This window comes from Oncorhynchus kisutch, unplaced genomic scaffold, assembly GCF_002021735.2.
Source record: "Oncorhynchus kisutch isolate 150728-3 unplaced genomic scaffold, Okis_V2 Okis03b-Okis08b_hom, whole genome shotgun sequence".
Classification (NCBI taxonomy): Eukaryota; Metazoa; Chordata; class Actinopteri; order Salmoniformes; family Salmonidae; genus Oncorhynchus; species Oncorhynchus kisutch.
The window spans coordinates 15,773,047-15,795,753 of NW_022261980.1; the positions used below are offsets into that span (position 1 = coordinate 15,773,047).

The 22,707-nt window shown below is 45.4% G+C and overlaps 1 protein-coding gene across 1 annotated transcript; it reads left to right on the plus strand.

The window, feature by feature from the left end:
* Positions 1 to 2,422: 2,422 nt before the first annotated feature.
* On the plus strand, positions 2,423 to 20,156 carry LOC116359620 (V-type proton ATPase subunit d 1). The gene is made up of 8 exons (XM_031812618.1): positions 2,423 to 2,661; positions 5,512 to 5,683; positions 6,608 to 6,786; positions 13,222 to 13,301; positions 13,694 to 13,771; positions 15,819 to 15,995; positions 19,373 to 19,450; positions 19,876 to 20,156. Exons 1-8 carry the CDS (start codon positions 2,532 to 2,534, stop codon positions 20,035 to 20,037), a joined length of 1,056 nt encoding a protein of 351 aa, XP_031668478.1. The 5' UTR covers positions 2,423 to 2,531; the 3' UTR covers positions 20,038 to 20,156.
* The last annotated feature ends 2,551 nt before the right edge of the window (positions 20,157 to 22,707 follow it).

Here is a 22,707-nt window from a genome sequence, read left to right on the forward strand (position 1 = left end):
ATTCTAGCTCCGATGGAGTGACATTTTTTTGAAGAAAATTGAATCTCTTCCTTTTGGCTGATCCATATGCAGTTTTTTTTCTTCCAGAGGGAGCAGGTACTATGAGTCACGTCCCTCAGGACAAGACCTGTGACTGCGGAGCAGGGCGCCTCTGAAAGGAGCACTGGGGTGGTGTTAAAGAGATGTTGGCAACGAGGCCCTTTATCTACTGACCCAGAGTCAGAGTTCCTTCATCTACTGACCCAGAGTCAGAGATCCTTTATCTACTGACCCAGAGTCAGATGAGGCCCTTTATCTACTGACCCAGAGTCAGATGAGGCCCTTTATCTACTGACCCAGAGTCAGATGAGGCCCTTTATCTACTGACCCAGAGTCAGATGAAGCCCTTTATCTACTGACCCAGAGTCAGATGAGGCCCTTTATCTACTGACCCAGAGTCAGATGAGGCCCTTTATCTACTGACCCAGAGTCAGATGAGGTCCTTTATCTACTGACCCAGAGTCAGATGAGGTCCTTTATCTACTGACCCAGAGTCAGAGATCCTTTATCTACTGACCCAGAGTCAGATGAAGTCCTTTATCTAATGTCTAATGTCATCCCAATGGGGATGGGACAAATTCTCTAACATTGAAAGGAAGCAATCCTCTCTGTACTTTTCCAGGTAGAACCTTCTGAAACCTCAGCACCACTGAGAGGCTTTCAGTCCTTTGACCCTTCTTTCCTACCGATCCACCTTTTGGCCTCAATCACTCTGCCTCCCCGTCACATTTTCTTTACTCTCGTCTGTGGATAATGGGACACCGGGGAGGACTCCCCTCCACCTGGCATAAACACCAGGAACATGGCTTTTAATCTGCTTCCCATTAAGCTTCTCCATTTGCAGAATCTTCCCTTTGCTGAGCCTGACTACCACAAAATAGAAGTAATCTACCTTTTCCTGTCACGACTTCTGCCCGAAGTCGTTGCCTCTCCTTGTTCGGCCGGTGCTCGGCGTCACCGGTTTCATTTTCCGTTGGTTTTGTCTTGTCTTCCCACACACCTGGTTTCAATCCCATTCATTACCTGTTGTGTATTTAACCCTCTGTTTCCCCTCATGTCTTTGTCAGAGATTGTTTTATGGTGTATAGGTGCGTGACGGGTCTATGTATGTATGTATGTATGTATGTATGTATGTATGTATGTATGTATGTATGTATGTATGTATGTATGTGTGTGTGTGTGTGTGTGTGTGTGTGTGTGTGTGTGTGTGTGTGTGTGTGTGTGTGTGTGTGTGTGTGTGTGTGTGTGTGTGTGTGTGTGTGTGTGTGTGTGTGTGTGTGTTTTAGTGTTTAGAGCATGTTAAGTGGACTTATATTAAAAGACTCCATTTGCACTCCGTTTGACTCTCCTGCGCCTGACTTCCCTGCCACCTATACACACGACTCTGACATTTCCAATGAACCGAGCTAATTAGACTTCACCTACCTCTTTCTCTACGGCAGTGGTTGGTCTGATAGAGTGTAAATGAGGCCCTGTGGTCTCATCAAACCACCATCACCACTTTCCACCAACACATCAGTACTCTTGCTTCCTATCTCCTGCTTCCTAACTCCTGCTTCCTACCTCCTGATTCCTATCTCCTGCTTCCTATCTCCTGCTTCCTAACTCCTGCTTCCTAACTCCTTCTTCCGACCCTCTTTATGCTTTCTTCACTAGACGCTCCACTGCTTTCAGTATAATGATCTCTCTTCTTCCTGTGTCTTTCAGTATCATGATCTCTCTTTTTCCTGTGTTTTTCAGTATCATGATCTCTCTTCTTCCTGTGTCTTTCAGTATAATGATCTCTCTTCTTCCTGTGTCTTTCAGTATAATGATCTCTCTTCTTCCTGTGTCTTTCAGTATAATGATCTCTCTTCTTCCTGTGTCTTTCAGTATAATGATCTCTCTTCTTCCTGTGTCTTTCAGTATCATGATCTCTCTTCTTCCTGTGTCTTTCAGTATCATGATCTCTGTGTCTTTCCACTACCGACCTTTCAGGTCCTTGACCCTCATCCTCCCCTCCATATCATCAGAACTGACAGCCATATTGTTGGCATTCCAGCACAGCTGTTCCTTCTCTAACCCTTTTCCCCATTTCTTCCACACTCTACGTTCTGCCATTTCCAACCCGAGCATGTTATCAAGCCCTCTCCACAGTTTCTCCTCCTGGTGTTTTCAAGACAACTGGGACCTCGAGAAAAACATAGGTAAAATCATAACATCAGTGATCTTCAGGTCCTTCAAAACGATCTTTCCCAGTTGGAGCTCGTTTCTTTCCCGAGTTCCCAGTAATCTTGAACGCGGCTGAAGTCGGATATTTCCGTGTCCCCAGTGGATTTGAACGCGGCATTACGTCATCGAAAGTCGATGTTGAGTCACATGATATTGGTGGCGAGTGATCACGTGTCTTTTTTTACAGCCGGGTAATCTCCTTTTCAGCCCTGTCTAGAATTTATTTTCCTCCTAAAACGGTTGTATTTCATCAATATACGGATATATTTTGAGGCCTCAATATGCCTATATTCTCGGAGCTGTATTTCAATGTGGATAATGGTTACTTGGAAGGGTTGGTCAGGGGTTTTAAGGCTGGAATTCTTTCACAGGGAGACTATCTAAATCTCGTCCAGTGTGAAACCCTGGAAGGTGAGTAGGAGCTAACGTTAGCGTGCTAGCTAACCAGCTGGTCATCTGGCTAACTATGTTGTCAAATGTACACAGTGGCTCTTCAAATGGTATTGTTAACGTTTAATAAACGTTACTGGATTTAAAAAAACATGTGGCGTTTCCACTCTAGCCAGCTATAACAGTAGGTTACTAACTAATATCTCATGATGGGTTCTTGTATTATCAATTTAGTTAACGTTAGCTATATAAGGCTACTCTGTCATGAATAGTAGCTTATTAATGATCCGTTTTGTATATGGATGTAGGTAATTCGAGTTAAATGGGCGGGTCGCTAGATTTCGAGATTAAATTGGGTCTCTCAAACCCGATATTATTCTTTGAATTAGTTAGCTAACGTTAATTTACCTAGCTACATTTAATTAGCTGGGAAGCTAGCGTGCCAGTTAGCCCAATAGTGGACTAAATGAACCTGACGTTACTCTTAAAAGGACCGTTTTATAATTGTTTGAACGACGTGCGACTCAGTTTCCTGTCGCGCGCACATAAAATAATATATATATGATTTTATCTGCGACTGTGGCAACGTCACAGCGACCAGACCAAATCCTACCGTAACATGATGCAGGAGTGTTAAAAGTAGGTCATTCTACCTGAGCATTTTATTTCGTCACACTGACAGGAAGTTGTTTTCTGTCAGTTCACCATTAACCTCACCTTGTAAATAATGTTCTTGTGGCTTTATTTTTCTGTCATAATTAATAAAAAGCAGCGAAAGTTAAGACTGTGTCAGCTATCTACACAAAGTAGATGTCATAACCGACTTGCCAAAACTATAGTTTGTTAACAAGACATTTGTGGAGTGTTTGAAAAACGAGTTATTGACTCCAACCGAAGTGTATGTAAACTTCCGACTTCAACTGTGTGTATGATATATATATATATATATATATATATATATATATATATATATATATCAAATGTCTTAACAAACTATAGTTTTGGAAAGTCCGTTATGACATCTACTTTGTGTATGACACAAGTCAATTTTCCAATAATTGTTTACAGGCAGATTATTTCATTTAATTCACTGTATCACAATTCCAGTGGGTCAGAAGTTGTTGACTGCCTTTAAACAGCTTGGAAAATTCCAGAAAATGTCATGGCTTTAGAAGCTTCTGATAGGCTAATTGACATCATTTGAGTAAGTTGGGAGGTGTACCTGTGGGTGTATTTCATTACCTTCAAACTCAGTGCCTCTTTGCTTGAAATCATGGGGAAATCAAAATGAAAAAATGGTAGAACTCCACAAGTCTGGTTCATCCTTGGGAGCAATTTCCAAACACCTGAAGGTACCACGTTCATCTGTACAAACAATAGTACGCAAGTATAAACACCATGGGACCACGCAGCTGTCATATCGCTCAGGAAGGAGATGTGTTCTGTCTCCTAGAGATGAACATACTTTGGTGCGAAAAGTGCAAATCAATCCCAGAACAGCAAAGGACCTTGTGAAGATGCTGAGGAAACGGGTACAAAAGTATCTATATCCACAGTAAAACGATTCCTATATCGACATAACCTGAAATGTTGGCCATCATGACCATCGTTATGTTTGGAGGAAAAAGGGGGAGGCTTGCAAGCTGAAGAACACCATCCCAACCGTGAAGCACTGGGGGGGCAGCATCATGCTGTGGGGGTAATTTGCTGCAGGAGGGACTGGTGCACTTCACAAAATAGATAGCATCATGAGGAGGTAAAATTGTGGATATATTGATGCAACATCAAGACATCAGTCAGGAAGTTAAAGCTTGGTCGCGAATGGGTCTTCCAAATGGACAATGACCCCAAGCAAACTTCCAAAGTTGTCTTTAAGCCATTTTGCCACTAAGTCAAGGTATTGAAGTGGCCATCACAAAGCCCTGATCTCAATCCTATAGAACATTTGTGGGCAGAACTGAAAAAGCATGTGGGCCAAAACTCACCCAATGTATTAAGGGAAAATTGTGGAAGGCTACCTGACGCGTTTCACCGAATTTACACTCAATTAGTATTTCAATTGTTTATGTAAACTTATGACCCACTGGGAATGTGATGAAAGAAATAAAAGCTGAAATAAATCATTCTCTCTACTATTATTCTGACATTTCACTTTCTTACAATCAAGTGGTGATCCTAACTGACCAAAGACAGCGAATTTTTTTTCTGGGATTAAATGTCAGGAATTGTAGAAAAATAAATGTATTTGGCTAAGGTGTATGTAAACTTCCAACTATATGTGTGAGATATATATATATATATATATATATAATATAATATGGCCTACCCTGGCCAAAAATTGTTGCCTGGCTTGCAAGGTTAACTTAAGTAACAGTGGTTTCAGGAAAGAAGCTCAGATTTTCACATTGCTCATAAGAAGAATCTAAAGATAAACTTAGCCTTCAGATGCTTTTGGGAAACCAGGCCCTGGTTATTACATTGCATTGACCGCTGTAGCTAGCTAGTATTAACAAGCTAGTAGCTAGCTAGTATTTCTTGAAGAACCGTTAGCAAGAACCATTAGCAGCTATTCATTACCAGGCTGCCTACATAAAAGGTTAAATAAATCACATTAGATTGATCAACAGCGGGATTTCTATGAGGAATTGAAACTATTGCTCAAAGTATTGCTCAATTAGCTTACACATCAAGTAAAATGGAAGCATTCTAGACACATAGCTAGCTAGCCTCGTCCCTTGTGCATGGGTCTCTAATGTACCATTAGCATCATTCCCTCTCACAGCAGCTTGTACTTGTCCTGTGCATGTCATTATTGTGTCTGTTGACAGCCACTGTTACCAAGACGCCTTGTCTCCCCCCCCTCCCATGCAGACCTGAAACTCCATCTGCAGAGCACGGACTATGGCAGCTTCCTGGCCAACGAGCCGTCCCCCCTCACCGTGTCCGTCATCGACGACAAGCTCAAAGAGAAGATGGTGGTGGAGTTCCGTCACATGAGGAACCAGTCGTACGAACCGCTGGCAAGCTTCATGGACTTCATCACGTAAGTCATTCACAGGCTCTCTGGTGTCTGCCAAGTCTCTATCCCAAATGAAGGGGCAAGATGGGTGCCCATATTGTCTAATTAAATTGAGCCTGTCTTTCCCGTGCATTTTTTTGGGGGGGGATTTAGGCTTAGAATATCACCTTGTCTTATTACCTGACACAATCAGCTATTGCTTGAGCTGTATTCAGTCTGTGTGTTATTCATGTGTTAGTACAGTATTGATGAAGACATGAGACATTAATTCCTCTTCGTGATTTTGATTATTTTTTTTTGTCTCCCACATACCATCCGCCTTTAATTCTAGACTGAGAGAGAACCCTCGTAGTGGCTCTTACCATCCGCCTTTAATTCTAGACTGAGAGAGAACCCTCGTAGTGGCTCTTACCATCCGCCTTTAATTCTAGACTGAGAGAGAACCCTCGTAGTGGCTCTTACCATCCGCCTTTCATTCTAGACTGAGAGAGAACCCTCGTAGTGGCTCTTACCGGCCGCCTTTCATTCTAGACTGAGAGAGAACCCTCGTAGTGGCTCTTACCGGCCGCCTTTCATTCTAGCCTGAGAGAGAACCCTCGTAGTGGCTCTTACCGGCCGCCTTTCATTCTAGCCTGAGAGAGAACCCTCGTAGTGGCTCTTACCGGCCGCCTTTCATTCTAGACTGAGAGAGAACCCTCGTAGTGGCTCTTACCATCCGCCTTTAATTCTAGACTGAGAGAGAACCCTCGTAGTGGCTCTTACCGGCCGCCTTTCATTCTAGCCTGAGAGAGAACCCTCGTACCGGCTCTTACCGGCCGCCTTTCATTCTAGCCTGAGAGAGAACCCTCATACTGGCTCTCACCATCTTGCCAATTGAAATGTAATATTTGCTATGCTCTTAACTACCCAGTCATCACTGAAACACGCGCTCTCCTCCTACCCTCACAGGTACAGCTACATGATAGACAATGTGATCCTGCTGATCACGGGCACCCTGCACCAGCGTGCCATCTCTGAGCTGGTACCTAAGTGCCACCCTCTGGGCAGCTTTGAGCAGATGGAGGCAGTCAACATCGCCCAGACCCCAGCAGAACTTTACAACGCCATCCTGGTCGACACCCCTCTGGGTAAGGCAGGATTGTGACTGCTGCCCTATTCCCTATATAGTGGTACTACTATAGACCAGAGCCCTATTCCCTATATAGTGGTACTACTATAGACCAGAGCCCTATTCCCTATATAGTGGTACTACTATAGACCAGAGCCCTATTCCACTATATAGTGGTACTACTATAGACCAGAGCCCTATTCCCTATATAGTGGTACTACTATAGACCAGAGCCCTATTCCCTATATAGTGGTACTACTATAGACCAGAGCCCTATTCCCTATATAGTGGTACTACTATAGACCAGAGCCCTATTCCCTATATAGTGGTACTACTATAGACCAGAGCCCTATTCCCTATATAGTGGTACTACTATAGACCAGAGCCCTATTCCCTATATAGTGGTACTACTATAGACCAGAGGCCTATTCCCTATATAGTGGTACTACTATAGACCAGAGCCCTATTCCCTATATAGTGGTACTACTATAGACCAGAGCCCTATTCCCTATATAGTGGTACTACTATAGACCAGAGCCCTATTCCCTATATAGTGGTACTACTATAGACCAGAGCCCTATTCCCTATATAGTGGTACTACTATAGACCAGAGCCCTATTCCCTATATAGTGGTACTACTATAGACCAGAGCCCTATTCCCTATATAGTGGTACTACTATAGACCAGAGCCCTATTCCCTATATAGTGGTACTACTATAGACCAGAGCCCTATTCCCTATATAGTGGTACTACTATAGACCAGAGGCCTATTCCCTATATAGTGGTACTACTATAGACCAGAGCCCTATTCCCTATATAGTGGTACTACTATAGACCAGAGCCCTATTCCCTATATAGTGGTACTACTATAGACCAGAGCCCTATTCCCTATATAGTGGTACTACTATAGACCAGAGCCCTATTCCCTATATAGTGGTACTACTATAGACCAGAGCCCTATTCCCTATATAGTGGTACTACTATAGACCAGAGCCCTATTCCCTATATAGTGGTACTACTATAGACCAGAGCCCTATTCCCTATATAGTGGTACTACTATAGACCAGAGCCCTGTTCCCTATATAGTGGTACTACTATAGACCAGAGCCCTATTCCCTATATAGTGGTACTACTATAGACCAGAGCCCTATTCCCTATATAGTGGTACTACTATAGACCAGAGCCCTATTCCCTATATAGTGGTACTACTATAGACCAGAGCCCTATTCCCTATATAGTGCTCTACTATAGACCAGAGCCCTATTCCCTATATAGTGGTACTACTATAGACCAGAGCCCTATTCCCTATATAGTGGTACTACTATAGACCAGGGCCCTATTCCCTATATAGTGGTACTACTATAGACCAGGGCCCTATTCCCTATATAGTGGTACTACTATAGACCAGAGCCCTATATAGTGGTACTACTATAGACCAGAGCCCTATTCCCTATATAGTGGTACTACTATAGACCAGAGCCCTATTCCCTATATAGTGGTACTACTATAGACCAGAGCCCTATTCCCTATATAGTGGTACTACTATAGACCAGAGCCCTATTCCCTATATAGTGGTACTACTATAGACCAGAGCCCTATTCCCTATATAGTGGTACTACTATAGACCAGAGCCCTATTCCCTATATAGTGCTCTACTATAGACCAGAGCCCTATTCCCTATATAGTGGTACTACTATAGACCAGAGCCCTATTCCCTATATAGTGGTACTACTATAGACCAGAGCCCTATTCCCTATATAGTGGTACTACTATAGACCAGAGCCCTATTCCCTATATAGTGGTACTACTATAGACCAGAGCCCTATATAGTGGTACTACTATAGACCAGAGCCCTATTCCCTATATAGTGGTACTACTATAGACCAGAGCCCTATTCCCTATATAGTGGTACTACTATAGACCAGAGCCCTATTCCCTATATAGTGGTACTACTATAGACCAGAGCCCTATATAGTGGTACTACTATAGACCAGAGCCCTATTCCCTATATAGTGGTACTACTATAGACCAGAGCCCTATTCCCTATATAGTGGTACTACTATAGACCAGAGCCCTATTCCCTATATAGTGGTACTACTATAGACCAGAGCCCTATATAGTGGTACTACTATAGACCAGAGCCCTATTCCCTATATAGTGGTACTACTATAGACCAGAGCCCTATTCCCTATATAGTGGTACTACTATAGACCAGAGCCCTATATAGTGGTACTACTATAGACCAGAGCCCTATTCCCTATATAGTGGTACTACTATAGACCAGAGCCCTATTCCCTATATAGTACACTACTATAGACCAGAGCCCTATTCCCTATATAGTGGTACTACTATAGACCAGAGCCCTATTCCCTATATAGTGGTACTACTATAGACCAGAGCCCTATTCCCTATATAGTGGTACTACTATAGACCAGAGCCCTATTCCCTATATAGTGGTACTACTATAGACCAGAGCCCTATTCCCTATATAGTGGTACTACTATAGACCAGAGCCCTATTCCCTATATAGTGGTACTACTATAGACCAGAGCCCTATTCCCTATATAGTGGTACTACTATAGACCAGAGCCCTATTCCCTATATAGTGCTCTACTATAGACCAGAGCCCTATTCCACTATATAGTGGTACTACTATAGACCAGAGCCCTACTCCCTATATAGTGGTACTACTATAGACCAGAGCCCTATTCCCTATATAGTGGTACTACTATAGACCAGAGCCCTATTCCCTATATAGTGGTACTACTATAGACCAGAGCCCTATTCCCTATATAGTGGTACTAATATAGACCAGAGCCCTATTCCCTATATAGTGGTACTACTATAGACCAGAGCCCTATTCCCTATATAGTGGTACTAATATAGACCAGAGCCCTATTCCCTATATAGTGGTACTACTATAGACCAGAGCCCTATTCCCTATATAGTGGTACTACTATAGACCAGAGCCCTATTCCCTATATAGTGGTACTACTATAGACCAGAGCCCTATTCCCTATATAGTGGTACTACTATAGACCAGAGCCCTATTCCCTATATAGTGGTACTACTATAGACCAGAGCCCTATTCCCTATATAGTGGTACTACTATAGACCAGAGCCCTATTCCCTATATAGTGGTACTACTATAGACCAGGGCCCTATTCCCTATATAGTGGTACTACTATAGACCAGAGCCCTATTCCCTATATAGTGGTACTACTATAGACCAGAGCCCTATTCCCTATATAGTGGTACTACTATAGACCAGAGCCCTATTCCACTATATAGTGGTACTACTATAGACCAGAGCCCTATTCCCTATATAGTGATACTACTATAGACCAGAGCCCTATTCCCTATATAGTGGTACTACTATAGACCAGAGCCCTATTCCCTATATAGTGATACTACTATAGACCAGAGCCCTATTCCCTATATAGTGGTACTACTATAGACCAGAGCCCTATTCCCTATATAGTGGTACTACTATAGACCAGAGCCCTATATAGTGGTACTACTATAGACCAGAGCCCTATTCCACTATATAGTGGTACTACTATAGACCAGAGCCCTATATAGTGGTACTACTATAGACCAGAGCCCTATTCCCTATATAGTGGTACTACTATAGACCAGAGCCCTATATAGTGGTACTACTATAGACCAGAGCCCTATTCCCTATATAGTGGTACTACTATAGACCAGAGCCCTATTCCCTATATAGTGGTACTACTATAGACCAGAGCCCTATTCCCTATATAGTGGTACTACTATAGACCAGAGCCCTATTCCCTATATAGTGCTCTACTATAGACCAGAGCCCTATTCCACTATATAGTGGTACTACTATAGACCAGAGCCCTATTCCCTATATAGTGGTACTACTATAGACCAGAGCCCTATTCCCTTTATAGTGCTCTACTATAGACCAGAGCCCTATTCCACTATATAGTGGTACTACTATCTAACATAGCGTATTGACTCGGGGTTAAATTCCTAATCTAACGTGTATTTGTCTTATTTTTCATTCATTTTGTAAAGAATGTTTGCATTTTTCTTCCACTTTAAAATTAGAGTATTTTGTGGAGATCAATGACCAAAAATCACAATTGAATCAATCTGACTTTGTAACTAAAAAAATATGAAAAAATCCAAGAGGATGAATACTAATGATACCCACTGTATGTACTGTAGATGTATATCCAAGAGGATGAATACTAATGATACCCACTGTATGTACTGTAGATGTATATCCAAGAGGATGAATACTAATGATACCCACTGTATGTACTGTAGATGTATATCCAAGAGGATGAATACTAATGATACCCACTGTATGTACTGTAGATGTATATCCAAGAGGATGAATACTAATGATACCCACTCTATGTACTGTAGATGTATATCCAAGAGGATGAATACTAATGATACCCACTCTATGTACTGTAGATGTATATCCAAGAGGATGAATACTAATGATACCCACTCTATGTACTGTAGATGTATATCCAAGAGGATGAATACTAATGATACCCACTCTATGTACTGTAGATGTATATCCAAGAGGATGAATACTAATGATACCCACTCTATGTACTGTAGATGTATATCCAAGAGGATGAATACTAATGATACCCACTCTATGTACTGTAGATGTATATCCAAGAGGATGAATACTAATGATACCCACTGTATGTACTGTAGATGTATATCCAAGAGGATGAATACTAATGATACCCACTCTATGTACTGTAGATGTATATCCAAGAGGATGAATACTAATGATACCCACTCTATGTACTGTAGATGTATATCCAAGAGGATGAATACTAATGATACCCACTCTATGTACTGTAGATGTATATCCAAGAGGATGAATACTAATGTACTGCGTTACTTTTGAATGCACAGAAAGGGCTCTGGTCCAAAGAAATGCACGATGAAATGGGGTGCCATTTGTGACACATTCTGGCAGTGCTACACACTATTGGGTTCATTTACTGATCCAGTAGTACTGCTTATTAGTGTGGATCGCATTTCTCAACTGTCTGTTCCCCATTCTGGGTGGTTTACTAATGGAACTGTTCCCATCCTGGGTGGTGTACTAATGGAACTGTTCCCATCCTGGGTGGTTTACTAATGGAACTGTTCCCCCATCCTGGGTGGTTTACTAATGGAACTGTTCCCCCATCCTGGGTGGTTTACTAATGGAACTGTTCCCCCATCCTGGGTGGTTTACTAATGGAACTGTTCCCCCATCCTGGGTGGTTTACTAATGGAACTGTTCCCCCATCCTGAGTGGTTTACTAATGGAACTGTTCCCCCCCGTCCTGGGTGGTTTACTAATGGAACTGTTCCCCCCCCGTCCTGGGTGGTTTACTAATGGAACTGTTCCCCCCCCGTCCTGGGTGGTTTACTAATGGAACTGTTCCCCCATCCTGAGTGGTTTACTAATGGAACTGTTCCCCCATCCTGGGTGGTTTACTAATGGAACTGTTCCCCCATCCTGGGTGGTTTACTAATGGAACTGTTTCCCCCCCCGTCCTCGGTGGTTTACTAATGGAACTGTTTCCCCCCCCGTCCTGGGTGGTTTACTAATGGAACTGTTTCCCCCCCCGTCCTGGGTGGTTCACTAATGGAACTGTTCCCCCGTCCTGGGTGGTTTACTAATGGAACTGTTTCCCCCCCCCCGCCCTGGGTGGTTTACTAATGGAACTGTTCCCCCATCCTGGGTGGTTTACTAATGGAACTGTTCCCCCATCCTGGGTGGTTTACTAATGGAACTGTTCCCCCTACCTGGGTGGTTTACTAATGGAACTGTTCACCCCCCGTCCTGGGTGGTTTACTAATGGAACTGTTCCCCCCCCCGTCCTGGGTGGTTTACTAATGGAACTGTTCCCCCCCCGTCCTGGGTGGTTTACTAATGGAACTGTTCACCCCCCGTCCTGGGTGGTTTACTAATGGAACTGTTCCCCCCTCCGTCCTGGGTGGTTTACTAATGGAACTGTTCCCCCCCCCCCCCGTCCTGGGTGGTTTACTAATGGAACTGTTCCCCCCCCCCCGTCCTGGGTGGTTTACTAATTGAACTGTTCCCCCCCCCGTCCTGGGTGGTTTACTAATGGAACTGTTCCCCCGTCCTGGGTGGTTTACTAATGGAACTGTTCCCCCGTCCTGGGTGGTTTACTAATGGAACTGTTCCCCCGTCCTGGGTGGTTTACTAATGGAACTGTTCCCCCGTCCTGGGTGGTTTACTAATGGAACTGTTCCCCCGTCCCAGGTGGTTTGCTTATGGAACTCATGGAATTGAGAATGCAAGGAAGAAGAATCTTTGAACAGTCGTCTGGAGGGATTTTATATCCTGTAGCGAACACTAGATGGCGCTAAAACTCAACTTTGCTCATAAATGTGTCATCTTCTAAATCTTGTTTTAAATGTCTGATCATTTCTTCAGCTGCTTTCTTCCAAGACTGCATATCTGAGCAGGATCTGGATGAGATGAACATCGAGATCATCCGTAATACTCTGTATAAGGTGAGCAAAAGGATTTCATTCACCTGTAATACTCTGTAATACTCTGTAATAAGGGATTTCATTCACCTGTATTACTCTGTATAAGGTGAGCAAAGGGATTTCATTCACCTGTAATAAGGTGAGCAAAGGGATTTCATTCACCTGTAATACTCTGTATAAGGTGAGCCAAGGGATTTAATTCACCTGTAATACTCTGTAATAAGGGATTTCATTCACCTGTATTACTCTGTAATAAGGGATTTCATTCACCTGTATTACTCTGTAATAAGGGATTTCATTCACCCGTAATACTCTGTATAAGGTGAGCAAAGGGATTTCATTCACAATGTTAAACAACATCATGCATCAGAAGATAGATGGTCATTGACTTGAATCCGTGTCTCCATTTCCAGGCTTATCTGGAGGCTTTCTACAAGTTCTGCTCCACTCTGGGAGGAACCACTGGTGACACCATGTGTCCTATTCTAGAGGTCTGTGAGCGTGTCCCTTTTTATTAGAAAGTTAACTTGATATACAAGTGTCTTCGGGGAAAGTATTCAGACCCCCTGACTTTTTACACATTTTTGTTACGTTACATCCTTATTCTAAAATGGATTAAAAAATAAACTCATCAATCTACACACAATACCCCATAATGACATCACAATACCCCATAATGACATCACAATACCCCATAGTGACAAAGCAAAAACCGGTTTTTAGAAATTTTCACAAATGTATTAAAAATAAAAAACAGATTTACATCAGTATTCAGACCTTTTGCTATGAGACTCAAAATTGAGCACAGGTGCATCCTGTTTCCATTGATCATCCTTGAGATGTTTCTACAAATTGATTGAAGTCCACCTGTGGTAAATTCAATTGATTGGACATTATTTGAAAAGGCACACACCTGTCTATATAAGATCCCACAGTTGACAGTGCATGTCAGAGCAAAAACCAAAACATGAGGTCAAAGGAATTGTCCGTAGAGCTCCAAGACAGGATGGTGGCGAGGCTCAGATCTGGGGAAGGGTACCAAAACATTTCTGCAGCATTGACGGTCCCCAAGAACACAGGGGCCTCCATTCTTAAATGAAAGAAGTTTGGAACCACCAAGACTCTTCCTAGAGCTGGCCGCCTTCCCAAACTGAGTAATCGGGAGAGAAGGGCCTTGGTCAGGGAGGTGACCAAGAACCCGATGGTCACTGTGACAGAGCTCCAGACTTCCTCTGTGGAGATGATTGTCCTTCTGGAAGGTTCTCCCATCTCTGCAGGACTCCACAAACCAAGCCTTTATGCCTCCTGTAGCCATTCCTCAGTAAAAGGCATATGACAGCCCGCTTGGACTTTGCCAAATGGCACCTGAAAGATTCTTTGGTCTGATGAAACCAAGATTGAACTCTTTGGCCTGAATACCAAGTGTCACGTCTGGAGGAAACCTGGCACCATCTCTACAGTGAAGCATGGTGGTGGCAGCATCATGCTGTGGTGATGTTTTTCAGCGGCAGGGACTGAGAGATTAGTCAGGATCGAGGGAAAGATGATCGGAGCAAAGTACAGAGAGCTCCTTGATGAAAACCCGCTCCAGAACGCTCAGGACCTCGGACTGGGGCGACTGTTCACCTTCCAACAGGACAACGGCCCTAAGCACACAGCCAGGACAACGGCCCTAAGCACACAGCCAGGACAACGGCCCTAAGCACACAGCCAGGACAACGGCCCTAAGCACACAGCCAGGACAACGGCCCTAAGCACACAGCCAGGACAACGGCCCTAAGCACACAGCCAGGACAACGGCCCTAAGCACACAGCCAGGACAACGCAGGAGAAGCTTCGGGACAAGTCTCTGAATGTCCTTGAGGGGCCAAGCCAGAGCCCGGACTTGATCGAACATCTCTGGAGACACCTGAAAACAGCTCTGCACCAACGCTCCCCATCCAACCGGACAGAGTTTGAGAGAATCTGCAGAGAAGAATGGGAGAAACTCTAGGCTCCCGAGTAACGCAGCAGTCTAAGGCACTGCATCTCAGTGCTTGAGGCGTCACTACAGACACCCTGGTTCGATACCAGGCTGTATCTCAACTGGCCGTGATTGGGAGTCCCATAGGGCGGCGCACAATCGGCCCAGCGTCGTCCGGTTTGGGCCGGTGCAGGCCATCATTGTAAATAAGAACTTGTCCTTAACTGACTTCCCTAGTTAAAATAAAAACTCCACAAATACAGATGTGCCAAGCTTGCATCGTCATTCCCAAGAAGACTAGAGGCTGTAATCGCTGCCAAAGGTGCTTCAACAAAGTACTGAGTTTAATATTTAAGAAAACAATTGAATCCATGTTAGAATAAGTCTGTTAACGTAACAAAATGTGGAAAACATCAAGGGGTCTGAATACTTTCCAAATGCCACTGTGGTTGTTCTCTTTAGTCATTTATACTGGACCATCTGATTTAAAGAAAAAATTCACCTTGAAGTGTGTTCTAGTATATTAATCACTCACCTGTCAATCAGTTTCCTATTTCCTCTCCCTCTGTGTCCAGTTTGAGGCGGACAGGAGGGCCTTCATCATCACCATCAACTCATTTGGTACGGAACTGTCTAAGGAGGACCGCGCCAAGCTGTTCCCCCACTGTGGCAAGCTGTACCCTGAGGGGCTGGCTCAGCTTGCCCGTGCTGACGACTACGAACAGGTCAAAGCTGTGGCCGACTACTACCCTGTAAGTTATACTACGACTGCTAACCCAGCCTGCCGGCTACTACCCTGTCAGTTACTGGTCCTTACTACTAGCCTGCTAGCTACTACCCTGTCAGTTACTGGTCCTTACTACTAGCCTGCCGGCTACTACCCTGTCAGTTACTGGTCCTTACTACTAGCCTAGCCTGCTGGCTACTACACTGTAAGTTACTGGTCCTTACTACTAGCCTAGCCTACTGGCTACTACCCTGTCAGTTACTGGTCCTTACTACTGCTACTACTAGCCTAGCCTACTGGCTATACCCTGTCAGTTACTGGTCCTTCCTACTAGCCTGCTAGCTACTACCCTGTCAGTTACTGGTCCTTACTACTAGCCTGCTAGCTACTACCCTGTCAGTTACTGGTCCTTACTACTAGCCTAGCCTGCTGGCTACTACACTGTAAGTTACTGGTCCTTACTACTAGCCTAGCCTACTGGCTACTACCCTGTCAGTTACTGGTCCTTACTACTGCTACTACTAGCCTAGCCTACTGGCTATACCCTGTCAGTTACTGGTCCTTCCTACTAGCCTGCTAGCTACTACCCTGTCAGTTACTGGTCCTTACTACTAGCCTGCTAGCTACTACCCTGTCAGTTACTGGTCCTTACTACTAGCCTGCTAGCTACTACCCTGTCAGTTACTGGTCCTTACTACTAGCCTGCTAGCTACTACCCTGTCAGTTACTGGTCCTTACTTCTAGCCTGCTAGCTACTACCCTGTCAGTTACTGGTCCTTACTACTACTAGCCTGCTAGCTACTACCCTGTCAGTTACTGGTCCTTACTACTGCTACTGCTAGCCCAGCCTGCTAGCTACTACCCTGTCAGTTACTGGTCCTTACTACTACTACTACTAGCCTAGCCTACTGGCTACTACCCTGTCAGTTACTGGTCCTTACTACTGCTACTACTAGCCCAGCCTGCTAGCTACTACCCTGTCAGTTACTGGTCCTTACTACTAGCCTAGCCTACTGGCTACTACCCTGTCAGTTTCTACTCCTTACTACTGCTACTACTAGCCTAGCCTACTGGCTACTATCCTGTCAGTTACTGGTCCTTACTACCGCTACTACTAGCCTAGCCTGCTGGCTACTACCCTGTCAGTTACTGGTCCTTACTACTAGCCTAGCCTACTGGCTACTACCCTGTCAGTTACTGGTCCTTCCTACTGCTACTACTAGCCTAGCCTATTGGCTACTACCCTGTCAGTTACTGGTCCTTACTACAAGTCAAAGCATCCCACTGGCTAGCCTTGCCAACCTGGGAGTCTGTTACTCCACCCGGTGTTACTCCACCCGGTGTTACTCCACCCGGTGTTACTCCACCCGGTGTTACTCCACCCGGTGTTACTCCACCCGGTGTTACTCCACCCGGTGTTACTCCACCCGGTGTTACTCCACCCGGTGTTACTCCACCCGGTGTTACTCCACCCGGTGTTACTCCACCCGGTGTTACTCCACCCGGTGTTACTCCACCCGGTGTTACTCCACCCGGTGTTACTCCACCCGGTGTTACACTAGTGCTTGGCCTAAAGACTCACACTTTAGTTTTTTCCACTTCTACGGCCAGGTTTGATACTAAGTCTAACCTGACCAGACAGATCTGTATGTGACTGTATTTAGAGAGGTAAACCTGCTATAAGGACATGAACCGGGCGTGATACTGACCACCTTCACAGAGTCTCTTTCTATTCTGTGACCTGATCATCAACCTACTCCACCACCTTCACCAACTCTCTTTCTATTCTGTGACCTGATCATCAACCTACTCCACCACCTTCACCAACTCTCGTTCTATTCTGTGACCTGAACATCAACCTACTCCACCACCTTCAGAGTCTCTTTCTATTCTGTGACCTGAACATCAACCTAGTCCACCACCTTCACCAACTCTCGTTCTATTCTGTGACCTGAACATCAACCTACTCCACCACCTTCACAGAGTCTCTTTCTATTCTGTGACCTGAACATCAACCTACTCCACCACCGAGTCTCTGTCTATTCTGTGACCTGAACATCAACCTACTCCACCACCTTCACCAACTCTTTCTATTCTGTGACCTGAACATCAACCTACTCCACCACCTTCACCAACTCTCCTTCTCTCCTGTGACCTGAACATCAACCTACTCCACCACCTTCACAGAGTCTCTTTCTGTCCTGTGACCTGAACATCAACCTACTCCACCACCTTCACAGAGTCTCTTTCTATTCTGTGACCTGAACATCAACCTACTCCACCACCTTCACAGAGTCTCTTTCTACCCTGTGACCTGAACATCAACCTACTCCACCACCGAGTCTGTCTATTCTGTGACCTGAACATCAACCTACTCCACCACCTTCACAGAGTCTCTGTCTATTCTGTGACCTGAACATCAACCTACTCCACCACCTTCAGTCTCTTTCTATTCTGTGACCTGAACATCAACCTACTCCACCACCTTCAGAGTCTCTTTCTATTCTGTGACCTGAACATCAACCTACTCCACCACCGAGTCTCTGTCTATTCTGTGACCTGAACATCAACCTACTCCACCACCTTCACAGAGTCTCTTTCTGTCCTGTGACCTGAACATCAACCTACTCCACCACCTTCACAGAGTCTCTTTCTACTCTGTGACCTGAACATCAACCTAGTCCACCACCTTCAGAGTCTCTTTCTGTCCTGTGACCTGAACATCAACCTACTCCACCACCTTCACAGTCTCTTTCTACTCTGTGACCTGAACATCAACCTACTCCACCACCTTCACAGAGTCTCTTTCTATTCTGTGACCTGAACATCAACCTACTCCACCACCTTCACAGAGTCTCTTTCTGTCCTGTGACCTGAACATCAACCTACTCCACCACCGAGTCTCTTTCTATTCTGTGACCTGAACATCAACCTACTCCACCACCTTCACAGAGTCTCTTTCTGTCCTGTGACCTGAACATCAACCTACTCCACCACCTTCAGAGTCTCTTACTGTCCTGTGACCTGAACATCAACCTACTCCACCACCTTCACAGAGTCTCTTTCTGTCCTGTGACCTGAACATCAACCTACTCCACCACCTTCACAGAGTCTCTTTCTATTCTGTGACCTGAACATCAACCTACTCCACCACCTTCACAGAGTCTCTTTCTATTCTGTGCCTGTATTCTGTGACTGTATCTTCTGACTGTATGTAGAGAGGCACACCTGCTATAAGGACATGGTATCACTTCCTAGAACCGTTGATCTAAAGCGGAGGACCAACGAAATATGCTCTCAATCCCCCAGCAATACATCTACCCACTTGCCCCTCATCCTATTGATAGTTAAAACATATGGTGATCCAGCTCAGACCGGCTAACTCCTCTCCTCTCCTCTCAGGAATACAAGCTCCTGTTTGAGGGAGCAGGCAGCAACCCAGGGGACAAGACACTGGAGGACAGGTTCTTTGAGCATGAGGTGAGCAGTGCGACTTATACACATACACACACTCCCATCTCATCATAGTGTTAACAGAACCCCCCCCCCCCCCCCCCCAAGGCCCAGCCGGGGTGGGTGGGGGGGGGGGGGTTTAGGTACGAGCAAACGGTATAAATCAGGCTATTGAAGGTGTAGACTAGTTTTTATTCAGGGTTTGCTTTGTTCATATTGTCATTGTTTTTTTTAGAATGGGCTGAACTTATAGTCCCCCCCCCCCCCCCCCCCCCCCCTCGGTGTCCTCGTTAACCAACGACCCCCCCCCCCCCCCCCTGATGTCCTCGTTAACCCCCCCCCCCCCCCCCCCCGACGTCCTCGTTAACCCCCCCCCCCGACGCCCTCGTTAACCCACCCCACCCCCCGACGCCCTCGTTAACCCCCCCCCCCCCCCCCCCGATGTCCTGCAGGTGAAGCTGAACAAGCTGGCGTTCCTGAACCAGTTCCACTTCAGCGTGTTCTATGCCTACGTCAAGCTGAAGGAGCAGGAATGTAGGAACATCGTGTGGATCGCTGAGTGTATCGCTCAGAGGCACCGCGCCAAGATAGACAACTACATCCCCATCTTCTGATCTGAACACCAGTACCTCCCTACGTTCTGATCTGAACACACACACACACACACCAGTACCTCCCTACATTCTGATCTGAACACACACACACACACACACACCAGTACCTCCCTACGTTCTGATCTGAACACACACACACACACACCAGTACCTCCCTACATTCTGATCTGAACACACACACACACACACACACCAGTACCTCCCTACATTCTGATCTGAACACACACACACACACCAGTACCTCCCTACATTCTGATCTGAACACACACACACACACACACACACACACACCAGTACCTCCCTACATTCTGATCTGAACACACACACACACACCAGTACCTCCCTACATTCTGATCTGAACACACACACACACACCAGTACCTCCCTACATTCTGATCTGAACACACACACACACACACACACCAGTACCTCCCTACATTCTGATCTGAACACACACACACACACCAGTACCTCCCTACATTCTGATCTGAACACACACACACACACACACCAGTACCTCCCTACATTCTGATCTGAACACACACACACACACACACCAGTACCTCCCTACATTCTGATCTGAACACACACACACACACACACCAGTACCTCCCTACATTCTGATCTGAACACACACACACACACACACCAGTACCTCCCTACATTCTGATCTGAACACACACACACACACACCAGTACCTCCCTACATTCTGATCTGAACACACACACACACCAGTACCTCCCTACATTCTGATCTGAACACACACACACACACACCAGTACCTCCCTACATTCTGATCTGAACACACACACACACACCAGTACCTCCCTACATTCTGATCTGACACACACACACACACCAGTACCTCCCTACATTCTGATCTGAACACACACACACCAGTACCTCCCTACATTCTGATCTGAACACACACACCACACACACACACACACACCAGTACCTCCCTACATTCTGATCTGAACACACACACACACACACACACACACACACACACACACACACACACACACACCAGTACCTCCCTACATTCTGATCTGAACACACACACACACACACACACACACACACACACACCAGTACCTCCCTACATTCTGATCTGAACACACACACACACACACACACACACACCAGTACCTCCCTACATTCTGATCTGAACACACACACACACACACACCAGTACCTCCCTACATTCTGATCTGAACACACACACACACACCAGTACCTCCCTACATTCTGATCTGAACACACACACACACACACACACACACCAGTACCTCCCTACATTCTGATCTGAACACACACACACACACCAGTACCTCCCTACATTCTGATCTGAACACACACACACACACACACACACACACACACACACCAGTACCTCCCTACATTCTGATCTGAACACACACACACACACACACACACACACACACACACACACACCAGTACCTCCCTACATTCTGATCTGAACACACACACACACACACACCAGTACCTCCCTACATTCTGATCTGAACACACACACACACACACCAGTACCTCCCTACATTCTGATCTGAACACACACACACACACACCAGTACCTCCCTACATTCTGATCTGAACACACACACACACACACACCAGTACCTCCCTACATTCTGATCTGAACACACACACACACACACCAGTACCTCCCTACATTCTGATCTGAACACACACACACACACACACCAGTACCTCCCTACATTCTGATCTGAACACACACACACACACACACCAGTACCTCCCTACGTTCTGATCTGACACACACACACACACCAGTACCTCCCTACATTCTGAACTGAACACACACACACACACCAGTACCTCCCTACATTCTGATCTGAACACACACACACACACCAGTACCTCCCTACATTCTGATCTGAACACACACACACACACGCACCAGTACCTCCCTACATTCTGATCTGAACACACACACACACACGCACCAGTACCTCCCTACATTCTGATCTGAACACACACACACACACGCACCAGTACCTCCCTACATTCTGATCTGAACACACACACACATACCAGTACCTCCCTACATTCTGATCTGAACACACACACACACACACACACACACCCAGTACCTCCCTACATTCTGATCTGAACACACACACACACACACACACACACACCAGTACCTCCCTACATTCTGATCTGAACACACACACACACACACCAGTACCTCCCTACATTCTGATCTGAACACACACACACACACACACACACCAGTACCTCCCTACATTCTGATCTGAACACACACACACACACCAGTACCTCCCTACGTTCTGATCTGAACACACACACACCAGTACCTCCCTACGTTCTGATCTGACACACACACACCAGTACCTCCCTACATTCTGATCTGAACACACACACACACACACACACACACACACACACACACACACACACCAGTACCTCCCTACATTCTGATCTGAACACACACACACACACACACACACACACACACACACACACACACCAGTACCTCCCTACATTCTGATCTGAACACACACACACACACACACACACACACCAGTACCTCCCTACATTCTGATCTGAACACACACACACACACACACCAGTACCTCCCTACATTCTGATCTGAACAC